Below are 19,932 nucleotides of genomic sequence, written 5' to 3' on the forward strand. Positions count from 1 at the left end.
TGTGACGAGCCAGTTGCTTGGCCACAATTGACCAGACGTTTTCAATTGGTCAGGGATCTGGAGAATGTGCTGGCCAGGGCAGCAGTAGAACATTTTCTGTATCCAGAAAGGTGCGTACAGGACCTGCAACATGCGGTCGTGCATTATCCTGCTGAAATGTAGGGTTTCGCAGGGATCGAATGTAGGGTGGAGCCACGGGTCGTAACACATCTGAAATGTAACGTCCACTGTTCAAAGTGCCGTCAATGCGAACAAGAGGTGACCGAGACGTGTAACCAATGGCACCCCATACCACCACGCTTGGTGATTCGCCAGTATGGCGATGACGAATACACGCTTCCAATTTGCATTCACCGCGATGTCGCCAAACACGGATGCGACCATCATGATCCGGTAAACAGAACCTGGATTCATCCGAAAAAATGACTTTTTGCCATTCGAGCACCCAGGATGGTCGTTGAGTACACCATCGCAGGCGCTCCTGTCCATGATGCAGCCATGGTCTCCGAGCTGATAGTCCTTGCTGCTGCAAACGTCGTCGAACTGTTCGTGCAGATGGTTGTTGTCTTGCAAACGTCCCCATCTGTTGACATCTACATCTACATCTACATCCATACTCAGCAAGCCACTTGACGGTGTGTGGCGGAGGGTACCTTAAGTACCTCTATCGGTTCTCCCTTCTATTCCAGTCTCGTATTGTTCGTGGAAAGAAGGATTGTCGGTATGCCTCTGAGTGGGCTCTAATCTCTCTGATTTTATCCTCATGGTCTCTTCGCGAGATATTCGTAGGAGGGAGCAATATACTGCTTGACTCCTCAGTGAAGGTATGTTCTCGAAACTTCAACAAAAGCCCGTACCGAGCTACTGAGCGTCTCTCTTGCAGAGTCTTCCACTGGAGTTTATCTATCATCTCCGTAACGCTTTCGCGATTACTAAATGATCCTGTAACGAAGCGCGCTGCTCTCCGATGGATCTTCTCTATCTCTTCTATCAACCCTATCTAGTACGGATCCCACACTGCTGAGCAGTATTCAAGCAGTGGGTGAACAAGTCTACTGTAACCTACTTCCTTTGTTTTCGAATTGCATTTCCTTAGAATTCTTACAATGAATCTCAGTCTGGCATCTGCTTTACCGACGATCAACTTTATATGATCATTCCATTTTAAATCACTCCTAATGCGTACTCCCAGATAATTTATGGAATTAACTGCTTCCAGTTGCTGACCTGCTATACTGTAGCTAAATGATAAGGGATATTTCTTTCTATGTATTCGCAGCAAGTTACTCAGGAATCTAGACGTGGCTGCACGGTCCGTTACAGCCATGCGGATAAGATGCCTGTCATCTCGACTGCTAGTGATACGAGGCCATTGGGATCCAGCACGGCGTTCCGTATTACCCTCCTGAACCCACCGTTTCCATATTGTGCTAACAGTCATTGGATCTCGATCAACGCGAGCAGCAATGTCGCAATGCGATAAACCACAATGACGATAGGCTACAATCCGACCTTTATCAAAGTCGGAAACGTGATGGTACACATTTCTCCTCCTTACACGAGGCATCACAACAACGTTTCACGCCGGTCAACTGCTGTTTATGTATGAGAAAGCGGTTGGAAACATTCCTCACGTCAGCACGTTGTAGGTGTCGCCACCGGTGCCAGCCTTATGTGATTGCTCTGAAAAGCTAATCATGTGCATATCACAGCATCTTGTTCCTGTCGGTTAAATTTCGCGTCTGTAGCACGTAAACTTCGTGGTGTAGCAATTTTAATGGCCAGTAGTGTAGGTGCCAGGCTCGCGTGAGAAAAACGGCGAACAAACAAATTAAAGATTAACTTTTACCCTCCGCCCCACAAGGCGTGTAGGTACTCATCTCATGTTTCCCTCGCTCAACGCACGAATGGAATTGAACAGAGAATCAGTAATATTGGTAGGAAGAAACCTCCTCCATGCACAGTACAGTGGCTTGCGAAGCACCCAAGTTGCGCCTAATGCTGTATTTCTTTCCTATATTATGGCGCTAAGCTTCGTGACTTACCTGGTATCGTTGACCAGAGTATCGATGGCAGTCCGCAGCGCCTGGAATGTGAGATCCTCGTAGCGGACGCGGACGCCGTTGCCCGCAGCCGCCACCCTCACCCCGTTCAGCTCCTGGTCGGAAAACAACGGAACGACGAGCAGCGGCACGCCCGCCATTATGCCCTCCTGCGTCCCCAGCAGTCCGCCGTGCGTTATAAACACGCGCACGTTCGGGTGATCTGTTAAGCCAGAAAATTCCATTTGGACAGTTCATAAGGAGAGGTACACGGGAGCTGTTTAAAAAATACTACTTCAAGAGTGGATCTTTCACTCTGCAGCGGGATGGGCGCTGCTTTGAAACTTCCAAGCAAAGTTAAAAAGTACTCTTATGCTGGATCGGGAGTCGAACCCGGAACTTTGCCCTTTTCGGGCAACGCTCCTACCGACTTAGCTATCCAGACACGACTCGTGATCCGCTCTCACTGCTTTTCTGTCCCAGTGTCTCCCTCCTACTTTCCACACTTCACAGAAGCTCACCAGCATACCTTGCGGGACTAACACTCCTGGTAGACATGGTATTACGGAGAAACTGTTCAGCCGCAGCCTCAGAAAAAATCTTTAATTCTGCAGATGAATGTGTGCCGTATAGAGCTTGCTGGCAGATTAAAGCTGGTTTGCAGAAAAGCTTCTGTAGAGTTCTAGGCGCTCAGTCCGGAACCGCGCGACTGCTACGGTCGCAGGTTCGAATCCTGCCTCGGGCATGGATGTGTGTGATGTCCTTAGGTTAGTTAGGTTTAAGTAGTTCTAAGTTCTAGGGGACTGATGACCACAGATGTTAAGTCCCATAATGCTCAGAGCCATTTGAACCATTTTTCTGTAGAGTTCGGAAGGTAGGAGAGAGGTACTGGCGGAAGTAAAGCTGGGAGAGTGCGTCGTGAGTCGGTTTTTTCTTTCCTTTTCAGTATACAGAATAAACAACAGTTGCGGTAATTGCCTTAGGAAGGGTAAAATAATAACCTACAGATCCTAAGTAACACTCCTCGAACAACAGGGGGGACAAACAAGTGACCTCAACCTGTTTTGGCGATGGAAAGACTGAGAGATCTGAACCATGAATACTTTGAATATCCACTATGTTCACAATATCTGGCAACCTCTGACGTCCAACTGTTCTCACAACTAATGAAATTTGTGACTGGGAAACTTCCTGAAGGTAGTGGAGAGATTGTGACAGGTACATACTGGACAGGCCGTCCAGGCAATTTTGGGGATTGAGTCTGCCCATAACAAAAAACGGTGGAAATGGGTACTGACGTAAAAGAGGACTACACAGAAAAAAAGAGTGCGTTTCTTACTTTAAAAACTCATACTGTCGCTGGAAAGCAAGTATTTTTATTCAGCCCGCGCACGATAACTTACAATTCTGTCGGCTAATGATACTGCGGTGTTTGTTCCTGAAGATGAAAGGGACGACGTTACATCTTCAGGAATGACCGTTGAAATTACCTTTAAATGTAATAATTTATGCCAACGCTATACAGTACATACACGATTCTTAACTTCCCTCAGTATTTTCAAGACGTCTGTCTTCCTGATGCAAATGATTTCCTTTCTCTAAAGAGAGAAATAGCACCGACAAAGAATGGTTGTAGTTACTGCCCCTTTTCATTGGCACTGGCTAACCACATACTTCTGCTTCTCTCCCTCCCTCCCTCCCTCCCACCCTCCCCCTTTCTCTCTCTCTCTCTCTCTCTCTCTCTCTCTCTCTCGATTTCTCTGTTTTACTATCTCTCCCTCTCCCACTCTTTCTCTCTCTTCCATTGAATTTCTCTACCCTTCTTCGACACTTAGTTCCCCTTTCTCTCTCACTCTGTACACATCTCTGATTGTCTCTCGCATTCACCCACACATACACACTTTCTCTCTCTCTCATACACATATTCTCTTTCTCTCTTATGATTTCTTTCGTCTTTCCATCGTCTCTTTTCCCCACTCCCCTCTTCTCATTTTCTCTCACTAACCCGCTCGCACACCGGATGCTTCTCTCTGTAATTACCATCTCTCTCTCTTTCTCCTACTGCTCCATCTACTCCTCTGAAACAATACAGTGCAATGTTTCCGTTATCACTAGGCATACACTTTGGGTGCTTGAGCTATGCTTGCGTTTCTGGAGCTGGAAATGAATAGAATTCTACTCCGTACGCATTAAAAATTTAAATCAATATGAAGCAAGCGAATTGTATATAGTAAACTATGCATTGCGTTTCATTAATTTTGCAGCTCTGCATCGCAGAATCCTTTACTTCAGTATGATGAAACCACATCTAGATCACAGTTATATTTATAAGCAATTGCCACAGTGAAACATCTTATGAAAACATAAATGATGAGAGTGCTAAACAGAATCAGTACACAGAGCTCATTCTGAGATAGCAAAAGTCATTTTCTACGAGCTGTACTACACAATGTGTTTCAGGAAATTACCAGAAAACGTTGAGGATACTTAAGTCACCCTTGAAAGATAATTTTCTTCTTAAAGAAAACCATCGTTTATGAGTTTTGAACATTGTATGAGAATAAATAACAACATTTACGTACAAATAACACACTACTAAGGCTATATTCGAATATACACTACTACACATTAAAATTGCAACAGCCAGAAGGACAGCACGTAAATAAATTTTGCCAGTTGTGCAGGTGGAGCAATACATGATTAAATTTTTAGGTAATATAGGAGTAGGTCCTATACAGGGTGCGAAATTTAGTGCACGTAGCTGCCACTTCTGAGAGAAGCATGGTCAGGCATCGAGTCACACTGAGACTGGATGAGATACGCGTCCGTTATCCCGTGATGCTTCAACTCCACGCCAGACTTCATTAGCATAGTGGCAGGCGAGTGGTGGCACGCTAGCTCTAGGCAAACCACGACCACATGGTTGCAGTAGCTAAGAGGTGTGGAAAACATACTGGCCATGTACCGAGATAGGTCCGGAGAGCACGTAGAAGAGTCCTCGAAGATAGGGAACAGCTACCGGCTTTAACATATCATAAATGTGACAGTTACTCTCCTACTCTCCAAACTACTAACTACGCGAACCAGAGGTGATCACATTGTGCACCTAGTGCCAGTCCATACCATCATGACATATGCTGGGCTTGCAAGAAGATGATGGGTGCAGTCAAGTAATGTTCTTTCTCCTCAGACCCTCCACATAGGGATGAATTTGTCATGAGGCTACACACCAAACCGGGCTGCATCTCAAAAGGTAACGCGGTACTGTTCTCTGTGTCCAGTGTTGTTGGGTGCACCAGTGATGGTATGCCAGTGATGGTATGCCACTCTCTGCTGCCACCTTGAAGGAAGCCGCAACTGTAGTCTCCAAACTGACAGTCCGTGGTGCTTTGGATGTCATCGTACAGTCCGTGTGGATACTTATTTTGCTGCAAACTAGCCCATTTTCTGATTCAACGTAAGTGGCATGTGCTGTATCCTGCAACTCCATCTTCCAGTAATACGGAAGTGACCGGCAGGTTGCCATAACCAGGCTGGATTATGTATCAACACGCCGGTCGGATAAAACACGGTGGTCTGTTATCAAGTTAGTGTGGTGTCACCGCCAGACACCACACTTGCTAGGTGGTAGCCTTTAAATCGGCCGCGGTCCATTAGTATACGTCGGACCCGCGTGTCGCCACTGTCAGTGATTGCAGACCGAGCGCCACCACACGGCAGGTCTAGAGAGACGTCCTGGCACTCGCCCCAGTTGTACAGCCGACTTTGCCAGAGATGGATCACTGACAACTACGCTCTCATTTGCCGAGACGATAGTTAGCATAGCCTTCAGCTACGTCATTTGCTACGACCTAGCAAGGCGCCATAGCATTTGATATTGAGATTTATAACATGTACCGTCAAGAGCGATGTACACCAATTGCAGATTAAAGTTAAGTATTATATCAACCACGTACTTTATTTGCTACTATTAATTCCCTTAACTGTTCCAGACCTCGCGCCAGCCTGCGTGAGCTTAAGCGCGTGCCTTTCGGCTTCCTCTCATAGTGACTTGGCTGTCTTGCCAAGTCACAACAGTTAGATTCCGATGGAGACTAGGCATACGTGTGGTACCAGTTTCACCACCTGTAGCGCTTGCGTCATCGGAGATGGCACTACGTGCGTGGGAATACTTCCCTTTGCCGGTCATCGTAACTGAATGTGTGGACGCAAACTGGCCACTACACTGTGTCTATACGATCCTGCATGACTGATAGAACAATATGTAACCCCTCATTGCGTTAGTCGCGCGACACTGCCGAGATCCCAACATTCAAACGACGTTCCTTAATGAATGAGAAAACCACTGCGTAATTTTTACTCATATTCAGAATGTTGATAGCGTTTGTGCTGTGTCTCACGCACGGTGTATATTCGGCTTTACTATTGCTCGTCATCCGGAAACATCTGTGTGTTAAAAATCAAGTAAAAATGTATAATTTCATGTGTATGACATCACAGACGATGTGTAAAAACAATGTTCTAGATGAACGGTAAGCGCCAAAATGACAGAGGGTTGACGTAGCTGCGAAGCGACCATTGGCCATCGCAAAAGACAGCGATGCAATTTCTAACGTATTTCTGTTTTTGAATGCGTTTTTGCTCTAGTAATACGACACATTCGGCCTCTTTAATGTACCACGTTCATGTTCATATATTTCGAATTAATAAGAAGAGAAGTGGAAGAGCAGTTGAACGGAATGTGTCTTGAAAGGAGGATATAAGATGAACATCAACAAAAGCAAAAAGAGGATAATGGAATGTAGACAAATTAAATCGGGTGATGCTGAGGGAATTAGATTAGGAAATGAGACACTTAAAGTAGTAAAGGAGTTTTGCTATTTAGGGAGTAAAATAACTGATGATGGTCGAAGTAGAGAGGATATAAAATGTAGACTGGCAATGGCAAGGAAATCGTTTCTGAAGAAGAGAAATTTGTTAACATCGAGTATAGATTTAAGTGTCAGGAAGTCGTTTCTGAAAATATTTGTATGGAGTGTAGCCATGTATGGAAGTGAAACATGGACAATAACTAGTATGGACAGGAAGAGAATAGAAGCTTTCGAAATGTGGTGCTACAGAAGAATGCTGAAGATTAGATCACGTAACTAATGAGGAGGTATTGAATAGGATTGGGGAGAAGAGAAGTTTGTGGCACAACTTGACTAGAAGAAGGGATCGGTTGGTAGGACATGTTTTGAGGCATCAAGGGATCACACATTTAGCATTGGAGGGCAGCGTGGAGGGTAAAAATCGTAGAGGGAGACCAAGAGATGAATACACTAAGCAGATTCAGAAGGATGTAGGTTGCAGTAGGTACTGGGAGATGAAGAAGCTTGCACAGGATAGAGTAGCATGGAGAGCTGCATCAAACCAGTCTCAGGACTGAAGACCACAACAACAAGAAGAGAAGGATATGATCTGAAAAGGATGCTTTCGTAATGCATTTTATTCCTCGTTTACTATATCCATATCTACAGCAAATGAAGCTGTAATTCTGAAACCAACGCTTGTTGTTTGCTTACTGCTATTGCTTCTTGTTCATCACATTTTCAGCTTTCAGCTTTTAAGCACCGCCTTTTTAATGTTCACGTGTGAAAAGAAACTTACCCAAGTGTTCCGTTGTTAGCCCAAAAAGATTGCAATGAGGAAAGAAGGAAGGTATGCTATTGCATCTTGTGCATATCAATAAACAGAAGAAGTACTGAAATGTCAAAGAAACAGAACTGCTTAGAGGTACAGCTCCGTGCACAATAGAGTTCTTGTTTTATTAGAGTGCTTTAGTCTCAATGTAGTTTACACATCTTCTCCCTCTGAAATCTTATCTGTGGTATGTCACTCAGCGTGTGACCAACAACAGTAATAAAAGAGGTATAATTATTAAATTCGAGTATTAAGCAGCATTGTGGAACGGTAGTATAAATGTGTTAAAGGGGATAGTCTCAAACGCTTAAGACTCAGTAAAATTAATATTTCGCTTTAACACAAATGTAAGTAATTTTGTTAGTAATGACAGCCTAATCTGTGTGAGATGTAGGCCTACCTTTCCAGCAGTACCCTGTCTGCTTCTTTACCCGAAATACACTCCTGGAAATTGAAATAAGAACACCGTGAATTCATTGTCCCAGGAAGGGGAAACTTTATTGACACATTCCTGGGGTCAGATACATCACATGATCACACTGACAGAACCACAGGCACATAGACACAGGCAACAGAGCATGCACAATGTCGGCACTAGTACAGTGTATATCCACCTTTCGCAGCAATGCAGGCTGCTATTCTCCCATGGAGACGATCGTAGAGATGCTGGATGTGGTCCTGTGGAACGGCTTGCCATGCCATTTCCACCTGGCGCCTCAGTTGGACCAGCGTTCGTGCTGGACGTGCAGACCGCGTGAGACGACGCTTCATCCAGTCCCAAACATGCTCAATGGGGGACAGATCCGGAGATCTTGCTGGCCAGGGTAGTTGACTTACACCTTCTAGAGCACGTTGGGTGGCACGGGATACATGCGGACGTGCATTGTCCTGTTGGAACAGCAAGTTCCCTTGCCGGTCTAGGAATGGTAGAACGATGGGTTCGATGACGGTTTGGATGTACCGTGCACTATTCAGTGTCCCCTCGACGATCACCAGTGGTGTACGGCCAGTGTAGGAGATCGCTCCCCACACCATGATGCCGGGTGTTGGCCCTGTGTACCTCGGTCGTACGCAGTCCTGATTGTGGCGCTCACCTGCACGGCGCCAAACACGCATACGACCATCATTGGCACCAAGGCAGAAGCGACTCTCATCGCTGAAGACGACACGTCTCCATTCGTCCCTCCATTCACGCCTGTCGCGACACCACTGGAGGCGGGCTGCACGATGTTGGGGTGTGAGCGGAAGACGGCCTAACGGTGTGCGGGACCGTAGCCCAGCTTCATGGAGACGGTTGCGAATGGTCCTCGCCGATACCCCAGGAGCACCAGTATCCCTAATTTGCTGGGAAGTGGCGGTGCGGTCCCATACGGCACTGCGTAGGATCCTACGGTCTTGGCGTGCATCCGTGCGTCGCTGCGGTCCGGTCCCAGGTCGACGGGCACGTGCACCTTCCGCCGACCACTGGCGACAACATCGATGTACTGTGGAGACCTCACGCCCCACGTGTTGAGCAATTCGGCGGTACGTCCACCCGGCCTCCCGCATGCCCACTATACGCCCTCGCTCAAAGTCCGTCAACTGCACATACGGTTCACGTCCACGCTGTCGCGGCATGCTACCAGTGTTAAAGACTGCGATGGAGCTCCGTATGCCACGGCAAACTGGCTGACACTGACGGCGGCGGTGCACAAATGCTGCGCAGCTAGCGCCATTCGACGGCCAACACCGCGGTTCCTGGTGTGTCCGCTGTGCCGTGCGTGTGATCATTGCTTGTACAGCCCTCTCGCAGTGTCCGGAGCAAGTATGGTGGGTCTCACACACCGGTGTCAATGTGTTCTTTTTTCCATTTCCAGGAGTGTATATCCCGCCAGTGACTGTCAGTTTATCAGGAATAACCAAACATAGTACAATAGGAATTTACGTCTGCTTTGATCATATGCTTGGTTTTACTTTGGAATTTCATTTTGAAGTTTTCAAAGTGTATAAGCCTATACCATGCTTTGTGATATACCAATAGCTAATTAGTTACTTAGTAAGTTATATGTTTCATATTCATTTGCGCGATAAATCGTAATGGTGTAGTGCGAGTTATTATATAGCGACACCAATTTTTTTTAAATATGCCTCCATGGTGATCATTCGTTAGTTTTTCGTTTTTTAATTAAAGGCAGACAGATGTTAGTCAGTAATTACTACTCATCACGATTTACAGATTACAGAAATAGTTAATATTTTGAGAAACAGAAGGACTTGTCAAAGAAAAACGTTTTTAGTTTCATTTAAAATGTTACTTTGCCTTCTGTCAGGCATTTTATGTCAATTAGCAATTGATCAAAGCTTTTGGTTGCAGTATTGTGAACTTCTGCCTGTACTACAGACAACCATAATGTGGTGTAATGAATATCATTTTTCATTCTGGTGTTGTAATTGTGTGCATCATTGTTCCTGTCGAAGTGCAGTGGATTATTAGCACCAAACTTCGTGGGGGAATAACTATGTTGTGGAAAGGATAGATTGCTATTCATTCGCCGAGCAGCAGGCGGGCACGGCGAAAAGAGTGCTCACATAAGTTTACAGCCAAAGCCTTCTTCAAAAAGGAAACAAAGCACACATACACATTCAGATGGTTCAAATGGCTCTGAGCACTATGGGACTTAACATCTGAGGTCATCAGTCCCCTAGAACGTAGAACAGCTTTAACCAAACTGACCTAAGGACATCACACACATCCATTCCCGAGGCAGGATTCTAACCTGCGACCGTAGCGGTCGCGCGGTTCCAGACTGAAGTGCCTAGAACCGTTCGGTCACAGCGGCCGGCCACACACATTCATAAAATCATACAAACAAAACTCTCACGCATACATGACCACTGGCTCCGGCTCTTGTAGTCAGAGTCTTTTTTGAAGGGGGGAGGAGAAAATGAGAACAATGTGTATTTATAAACAAGGGGAATTTACGTTACGTAGCCGCGTGTTGTGCGGGGACGAGACCATTGATACAGTGTGGCACGGATGTCGGAGCGTTTGCGATTTGCAAGGCACTGCAAAACGTAGGAAATAAGGGAAGGATCGGACACTGAGTAAATAAGGCACATCCAAAGTCGAATGACCGAAATAAAACCGCTACAATAAAAGTAAACTTTAGACTACGGTCGGATAGTTTAGTACATCCGTAAACAACGCAGGCTAGTATTTTTAGTGAAACTACCTTGTCTCCAGACAATCAAAACAGCCAACACGGTCGAAACTGGGCACGTGCACGTCAGAGTGAAGTCACGGCGAAAGATCACCGCGGTGAACCATGGAGGTATGAATGCGGTGAACCTAATGTTTTGGACTACTTAAGATGGCGGGCTTCGACTTAAAGTTTGTCGAGGTGGCGTTACGAGTTTGTTCGTCTTTAATGGTTCCCACATGATTTTCATGAAAGAGATAGACAGTTCTTGTATATACCTTCTACATGTAGGTCTTATTGGTAGTCTGTCTACATTCAGACATCGTGCGAGCTGGATCGTCGCATGGCAATCCGGCTTGGCAAGGCTTGGTGTGGTTGGAGTAATAGTCTGGCGTGGCCAGACTGTCTATACAGCCGGCTGAAGGGTGCGGAAAGTCAGATTTTTGAGAAGAAATTACCGTGAATTGCAGTAGTTCCGAGAGTTGTTCGCCCCCCCCCCCCTTTTTAAGTACCGATTTTGGAATATTTAGGTTCTCACGAGTTTTCGTTAAGCCACAGAGTTGTCGAAAAACCGGCTGGTGTGGTAAATTTAGGCTGTGGAAGGCACAGCTGGAACAAAGCGTTAATGCTGTAATACTATCTGAATTTTGTGCTCGTATCAGAGGTATCTGATATTTTGATCCGTGACGTATTGTTAGTGGCTTCCAGCTCGCTCAGAAGTAATTAGGTTGTTGGCTGGTCCATTAGTGGTGAGTTAGGTTGTTTGAAGTGCATCGCGCGAGGTAACGACTCTAGTGCGTTACGGTGCACTTTTGGGCCCTAACATATACGGTGGACGTCGTTTGGCTCGTTAGTTTGAATTGGTCCCCGAATAATTAAATAGCCCGTACCTTTAGCCGATGTTTATTGCGCAACTTAGTAACGTGGAACCATGAACGAACCGCTCGGTATTAAGTTGAGACTTGCGGAGTGGAAAGTGATGAGTGGCCTATTTTCAAATAAGTAATTGTTGGCCCGCATCTCGTGGTCGTGCGGTAGCGTTCTCGCTTCCCACGCCCGGGTTCCCGGGTTCGATTCCCGGCGGGGTCAGGGATTTTCTCTGCCTCGTGATGGCTGGGTGTTGTGTGCTGTCCTTAGGTTAGTTAGGTTTAAGTAGTTCTAAGTTCTAGGGGACTTATGACCACAGCAGTTGAGTCCCATAGTGCTCAGAGCCATTTGAACCATTTTTGAAGTAATTGTTGCGGGTCGCGGCATGCCAATGCCTGAAGAGGCAGCGCTTTGCCTTGAGAGTTAATTGTTTGGGTCAAACAGGTGGTTGCATTTAGGGATTTTATTTTTGCTGATTGTATTACTATCGATTTGTAGGTCATTAGTTTGTTGTTGGCACTTACGTCGAACAAATTTTTAATTGAAATCATTAAAAGACTCAAATAAAATGATGCTACGTTATAGAAATAGCAAAGAAAGATTGCGTTCTGAATTATAGTGTAAGTGGGCTGTTTAGCTGGCATTATTGGCGCTCGCTGTATTGCAGTAGTTCGAGTAACGAAGATTTTCGTGAGGTAAGTGATTCATGAAAGGTATAGGTTATTGTTAGTCACGGCCATTCTTTTGTAGGGATTATTGAAAGTCAGATTGCGTTGCGCTAAAAATATTGTGTGTCAGTTTAGTGTTGATCAGAATAAGTAAAGAGAGAAATGCTGAGTACGTTCAGTTCTGCTCAGCAGTTTAAAAATCAAATAACGTAAGAGGTTTATCAGCACAGTAAAATATAAATTTTCCTAAGGGGTCGTTTCAATAGTTATTATAGAGAGATGTGGTGGTTCCAGATTCAGAATCTTAGAATTTGTGTTAAATGTTCTAGGTTGACGTATATAAAATGAGCCAGAAAGAGGATTTGTAGGATTTACCTAAAGCGGGTATAGTAATCAGAATCAGTAACTGAATTTGCTAAAAGATAAAGATTCCAAGTGCTAAAGAAAGCCGGCTTAAGAGTTTCACTTGAAACATGAAATAGCAATTGCTCATTGGTCGTAAATTCGTATTTAATGAAATTAAATACGTAATTGGGTATCTGTCTGATAATTTCGGCTAGTTAACGTAAAATATAGAGAAAACGTAATTGAAAGTAAGCCATATTGATATTTGGACGGTTTCTTTTGAGTAATTAACAGCCAGTAACGAAGTTTAATAGTAATTACGCCTTATCGTTGACATTCAAAGATCGTCTTATCTTTGCTATACGTGACGACCAACTGACAAGCTATCTAAAGTTCTGATTAAGGCGTAGTGCTTAAACTGGAAAGGAATTGATAGCAAAAGATATTCATACATACCTATTACGTTTAACTAATTCTCAGAGAAGAAAGAAAGAGAGAGAAAGATTTATAGATAATTCGTAACTATTGCTGTACTTAATTACAGGCGATTAATATCTCAATAGCATGATTCAAAGATAGTACCATTTGACATGAGGTAATTTATCGCACTGGACAGACGATAGCGATTTATTACGACACGTCAGAAGAATTCATTAAGGTATCCTTTTAGGGTTACTTTTCGCCTACGCTAATACGAGGTTAAGATTTTTCAAATTACCAGGAATTTTTCAGGACTCGTATTCATTGCGATTAGGATCTTTATGTCAGTTGAGATTTCAATATAAGGCATTAGTCTTTAATATGTCTCGCTGAGTGATGTAACATTTTGATTTTCCGAAAGTCTATTCCTTGTTATATACTGCACGGAAACGGTACTTAGCCTTACTATTAGTGAACTTAAGTAGAAAATATTTGTCGCTGTGTAGGTATGTGTCGTACCTTGTTCCACTCATTCGACTTCGGATAATGAAATGATCGTATGACATTGTTGGCTGGGATGTCCCAGACGGGTTTGGCCGCCAAGTGTCGGCGTCTCATTAGGTGATTTGTGGCCGATGATGAAGATGAAATGATGGTTCAAATTTCTCTGAGCACTATGGGACTTAACATCTGAGGTCATCAGTCCCGTAGAACTTAGAACTACTTAAACCTAGCTAACCTAAGGACATCACACACATCCATGCCCGAGGCAGGATTCGAACCTGCGACCGTAGCAGTCGCTTGGTTCCAGACTGAAGCGCCTAGAACCGCTCGGTCACTACGGCCGGCATGAAATGATGATGAGGATAACACAACACCCAGTCCCTGAGCGGAGAAAATCTCCAACACGGCCGGGAATCGAACCCGGGTCCAGTGCATGGGAGGCAAGCAAGTTACCACCCAGTTAAGCAGGCGAACGACTTCGAATAACAATGAGGTTGAAAACACCATTGGAACTCTATGAGACTAGTAGTGCGTTACAAGTAAATAAGATCTAATACAATATAAATACTGTACGTTTAATCATTTCTGATGTGCTGGACGGCAAGTGTACTCGGATGTTAGCGCAGTAGCAGGAAGTCCCACAGAAAGCATTGTGGCGTTAATTCAGTGACTCACTCTGTCCTTGTTATCCAAAAGTAAAGAGTTCTATGGTTAACACGCTACCTTCGTGATGTTGGACTGGAACGCTAATCATTTGCATATCCAAGCATGTACTACAGTTTATGCCGTTGCTATTTGCTACATGCTGTCGTCATGGTGTTGCAGTTTTGACGGCCAGCAGAGAACGTATAACAGATTTTTTTCAAACGGTCTGCTCTGAGCTAGGCTATGTGACTGATGTCTCCGTAGCCATGACCACACAAATCTGTCAAGCATGTCAAGATTACGTTCCATGCCTTGAAACGCATAACTGAATCGGGCAATCAGTTCAGGTATCATTACCGTCGGAACAATGTACATTACGCTCGTGAAACGCTGCCAAAGGTAAAAATCATAATAGGGCTTCACGCGGAACTGGCAACAGGTCTTGCTTGACATATCCTGTGATTGCCAAAGTAGAAAGTTAGCTGCGTTCGCAGACGCAAACTGAAATATGCAGGAGCTCCAATTGCTAAAACCAAAAGCAAAGAAAAGAAAGATAAGTATAGCACCGCTGGCTGAAAGACCCAGAAGGGTAGCTGCAGCCCGCTAATCAGAAGGGGTGTTCTTTCTCGACACATAATGGCACCTTTCCCCGCAGTGCGTGAAAGTTGTGTTTTAAGTGTAGCTGTTGAGTATGGGTGACTGTAAGGCATGTGTGTATATTTTGGTGACACATTTGCGTTGTAAGAAGATAAGGTACAGGGTCAAATGCGATATTGCGAAGTAGCCTACCCCTCTAGAATTGCATCAAGCGGGGCCGTCAAGCTTATTCTCCCAATGGACGGATCACCATCAACCATGTTACATGCCCACATTCCATTAGACACAATATGCGGAGTTATAGTTTAAACCATGCTTTTTTTTTCAAAGAAAATTTCGCACTGGCTGTATGAATTATTTTTATTAAATCTGCGACCGGTTTCGCACCACTTATCGGTGCATCCCCAGGCAATATACGCTATATATAACATAGTAAGGTTGAACATTACCCTGTAGCCACTCCACAGCATTCACGTCCAATATACCGTCATCTGGTGAAAGCGGTAGTTAAAATATAAAAATCCTTTAAAATTTTTTTAAATGATGGAAGGGGCAATGACCGTGCAAGTTGAGAGGAGCACATCAGCGACCCAGGCTCAAAATCGGCCGTAGGTCCGCATTTGCGGGAAACGGGTCACCATATCACCGATATCCAAAACAACATGCGGACATGCGGGTGTTACACTTGGAAAGTAAGGGCAACACCCTTAATGTTTTGGAAGAGGTTGAAATCTTCAGAGTTCTGAAGAAATCCACTCGCTCCTCACTTAATGCCCAGACCGATCTGAGGCACAAGGGTCTTTTAGAAAATTTTGATTACTTAAACAGGTAGCCTTATCCCTATAGCTTACTTGTTAGTCTGTCCAATATATTTTTGTGCGTACTCCGGGCCTTACGCATTCATAACCACCACATTTATTATTCTTATGGTTTTAACTAACAGCCCATTTTTTATATTGGCCGCCTAGCATGGCATCAGACTTTTTTTAAAAAATTATAAATTCAGCACCCCCCACTCTTCACGCCCTGTACGTCATCCGGCCTCTGGAGAAACCCGCGACACTACGTGAGCGCTTTCAGGGTTTCGGCCAGTCAGTCAGGTCGTGTCCGCTGTTGCGCGGCTCCTCTCAACTTGCGCGGTCATTGTCGCACCCATCATTAAATTTTTTTTTTAAACGGATTTTTATATTTTAACTAGCGCTTTCACCAGATGACGGTATATTGGACGAGAATGCTGGGGAGTGGCTACAGGGCAATGTTCAACGTTACTACGTTATAAATAGCTTATATTGCCTGAGGATGCACCGATAAGTGGTGCGAAACCGGTCGCAGATTTAATAAAAATAATTCATACAGCCAGTGCGAAATTTTCTTTGAAAAAATGTCGAAGTTAGGCTGTGGTTGCCCACCCTACAAAACAACATGTTAAAACATGGTGTAAGGTGTCAGGCAAATCCAACACCTTCCATGAAAACCCTGACATGATAAGCAAATCCAGTAGTATGTCACATAGCTCCGAATAAATCGTGACATTACATTAACCAAAGTAATACGAGTAACGAGTGAGCAAATGGAATACCACAGACTAACACAAGAATGCCTAAATGCATGTCATACCTTCCCACTGTGAGACAGACGCAGTTCCGAGGGGAGAAACGAGAACAGAAGCCGAGAGCAGAACCCTGTTAAGCTGGAAGGCCCTACGATAAGGGACGGACGGACACCCACGTAGCCAGCTAACCGCTAGGACCACACCACCCGCAAGTTTTAGCGTGAAACTTTTTCGCATCTCAGTTACGTCAGGACCACCCCCCAGCCAATGTTAAAAGCTAGAGCCCTCCAGAAGAACAGTATAGATCTTACGATAACACAAAAAGGGCTACACCACCCGCAAGTTTTAGCGTGAGACTTTTTCGCGACTCTGTTACGTCAGGACCACCCGCAGCCCATGTTAAAAGATAGAGCCCTCCAGAAGAACAGTATAGATCTTACGATAACGCTAAAAGGACCACACCAGCTGCAAGTTTTAGCGTGAGACTTTTTCGCATCTCTGTTATGTTGCAAACTTTAAAAACATTGCCCCACCACAGAAAGTATAACGTTTCTTATTGGATAGGCAGAATTTTTGTAGGCGGAGCTTAAGGTTAACATTGAGACCCTGATTGGTCAGATGAAAACACAGCCAGATAGTTTTTTTAAACCAACTTCGGTAAATTGTAGTAAGGAGAAGTTAGGATGGAGTTGCTTTCGAGACGGCAAGGTGAGCGGAGCTGTGCTGTCCGCCGCCCCCTGACAAACACCGACAAGGTAATGAACGCACGCGATGCCGCATAACAGCACATAAAGCTTCACTCAGAACTGCAGAAGTCTCATCTGTTACACCCCCTTTTTGCGTAATACTAGTGTCGATCGTCAATTAAAGCTCATGGTATTCACATTTGCCACTTGAAGTAAAAATCTGAAACGCGATGTTTTTCTGTTATATAGTTATTGAGAAGCTACATCAGCCACTGTAATTTACGACAAGTTAGATAAGTAATTAAAGATAATTGAGGGTCACTGTAGACCATTTTGATAGTTTTCTCTTTTGTGAAATTTAATTTAAACCTAGATTATAGATGTGATATGGCATAGGTCATCCTTCGATCCATTGTAGAACTTGGAAACCCATTCAGGAAATATTCGTTCACATTTTTGTTGAACGCAGTCGGTTTTTACCATCCTGTATTAAAACATTTCCTTTTATCAATAGTGCAATTTATAAACAATGTTTTGTGAGTAGAATAAAATTTCCAATGGTAAACTTAACTGCTTTTTCGACGTTATTTTACCAGCTAACTAAAAATAGGAAAGCCTTGAACCCCTTCCACTAAATTTAGTTAGTATTAAGATTCTTTTACAGGGAGTGCAGTGGAGCTGACGCTGAAATCATTAAGTGTTTGGTTATATCATCGCTAGTCTCACTGAACTCTTCTGAATTCTACATGTCATGTGTGGTCTGGCGTCTCCTTACCAGCAACAGGTCCCAGGTTCAAACTAGTCAATTCCCTAAAAAACACGCTCAGAGCGTCGTTGCGCGAAAGACACGATATAGAACAAACAGACACCACGCAGAATGTTAGAATGGGTGCAAAGATTGTGACCAGAAATTTCACGCCAGCAGCTCCCCTCTCCTTGCCGGATGAATACGCTGAGGTGACAAGTCATGGGGTAGTGATATACACATATACCGATGGCGGCAGTATCGCTTACACAAGGTATACAAGAGCAGTGCATTCCAGGAGCTGTCATTTGCAGTCAGGTGATTCGTGTGAAGAGGATTCCGACGCGATTATTGCCCCACGACGGAAATTAACACTTTTGAACGCGAAATGATAGTTGCAGCTAGAGGCATGGGACGTTCCATTTCGGAAATCTTTAGGGAATTCAATATTCCGCGATCCACAGTGCCAAGAGTGTGCTGAGAATACCACGTTTCGGGCATTATCTCTCACCACGGACAACGCACTGGCCGAGGGCCTACACTTACCGACCGAGAGCAGCGTCGTTTGCGTAGAGTTGTCAGTGCTAACAGACAAGCAACAATGCGTGAAACAACTACAAAAATCGATGTGGGACGTACGACGAACGTATCTGTTAGGACAGTGCCGCAAAATTTCACATTAATGAGCTAAGGCAGAAGACGACCGACGCGTGTACCTTTGCTAACTGCACGACGTGGTTTGCAGCGCCTCTGCTGGGCTCATGACCATATCGGTTGGCTCCTAGACGGCTGGAAGACCATGACCTGGTCAAATTTCAGTCGGTAAGAGCTAACGGTAGGGTTCGAGTGTTGCGTAGACCTCACGAAGTAGTGGAACCAAGTTGCCAACAAGGCTCTGGGCAAGCTGGTGAGGGCTCCATAATGGTGTGGTCTATGTTTACATGGAATAGGACTGGATCCTCTGGATATTCGGATACTTGAAGACCATTTGCAACCATTCATGGACGTCATGTTTCTAAGCAGAGATGGAATTTTTATTAAGATGTTAAGTCCCATAGTGCTCAGAGCCATTTGAACCACTTTTTGGAATTTTTATTGATGACAATGCGCCCTGTCCCCTAACCAATGTTGCTCACCATTGGTTTGAAGAACATTCTGCACAGTTCGAGTGGATAATTTGGCCACCCAGATCGCCCGACATGAATGCCATCGAACATTTATGGGACATAATAGAGAGGTCAAATCGTGCACAAACTCCTATACCGGCAACACTTCCGCAATTATGGACGGCTATAGTGGCACCAGGACTCAATTTTTCTGTAGGGGACTTCCAGCGACTTGTTGGATCGATGCCACGTCGAGTTGCTGTATTACACCGGGAGAAACGAGGTCCGACACGATTCTTGGAGGTTTCCCATGAATTGTGACACTTCAGTGTACTTACAGTGAATGTATTTTCCACTGCCGCGCGGGATTAGCCGAGCGGTCTGTGGCGCTGGAGTCATGCACTGTGCGGCTGGTCCCGGCGGAGGTTCGAGTCCTCCCTCGGGCATTGGTGTGTGTGTTTGTCCTTGGGATAATTTAGGTTAAGTAGTGTGTAAGCTTAGGGACTGATAACTTTAGCAGTTAAGTCCTATAAGATTTCACACACATTTGAACATTTTTTTTAATTTTCCACCACGAGTTTACGAGCTGGCTACTTCCAACTCAAGCTCCACCGCACAGGGGTGCGATAGCGATCTGGTGGATTATGGAGATGGGTGGAAGAGAGATGACGGTGCACACCATACGATATTGTGAGTATAAATTCTGTAAGTGTGTAACACATAAACAGCACCATTTAAGTACACTGGCAGAAGTACAGGTTATGTAAGATGATTACTGACCGCTAAAGCAAAAACAGTCGTGGAAAACTTTTCTTAATTAGATCCAACAGCCAAGGCTCGCTGTTTCCTATAATCTCAGGTGCACATTTGCAACTGTTAAGGTAACCTTCTCGT

The 19,932-nt window shown here is 44.6% G+C and overlaps 1 protein-coding gene across 1 annotated transcript in view; it reads right to left on the reverse strand.

The window, feature by feature from the left end:
* LOC126263484 (UDP-glucosyltransferase 2-like) overlaps positions 1-19,932 on the reverse strand; it is an 80,366-nt gene that overhangs the window by 18,239 nt on the left and 42,195 nt on the right. The window contains exon 5 of the mRNA XM_049960576.1: positions 2,046-2,265. Coding sequence (XP_049816533.1) covers positions 2,046-2,265 — 220 coding nt within the window. The remainder of the gene's footprint in view (positions 1-2,045; positions 2,266-19,932) is intronic.

This window comes from Schistocerca nitens, chromosome 6, assembly GCF_023898315.1.
Source record: "Schistocerca nitens isolate TAMUIC-IGC-003100 chromosome 6, iqSchNite1.1, whole genome shotgun sequence".
Lineage (NCBI taxonomy): Eukaryota > Metazoa > Arthropoda > Insecta > Orthoptera > Acrididae > Schistocerca > Schistocerca nitens.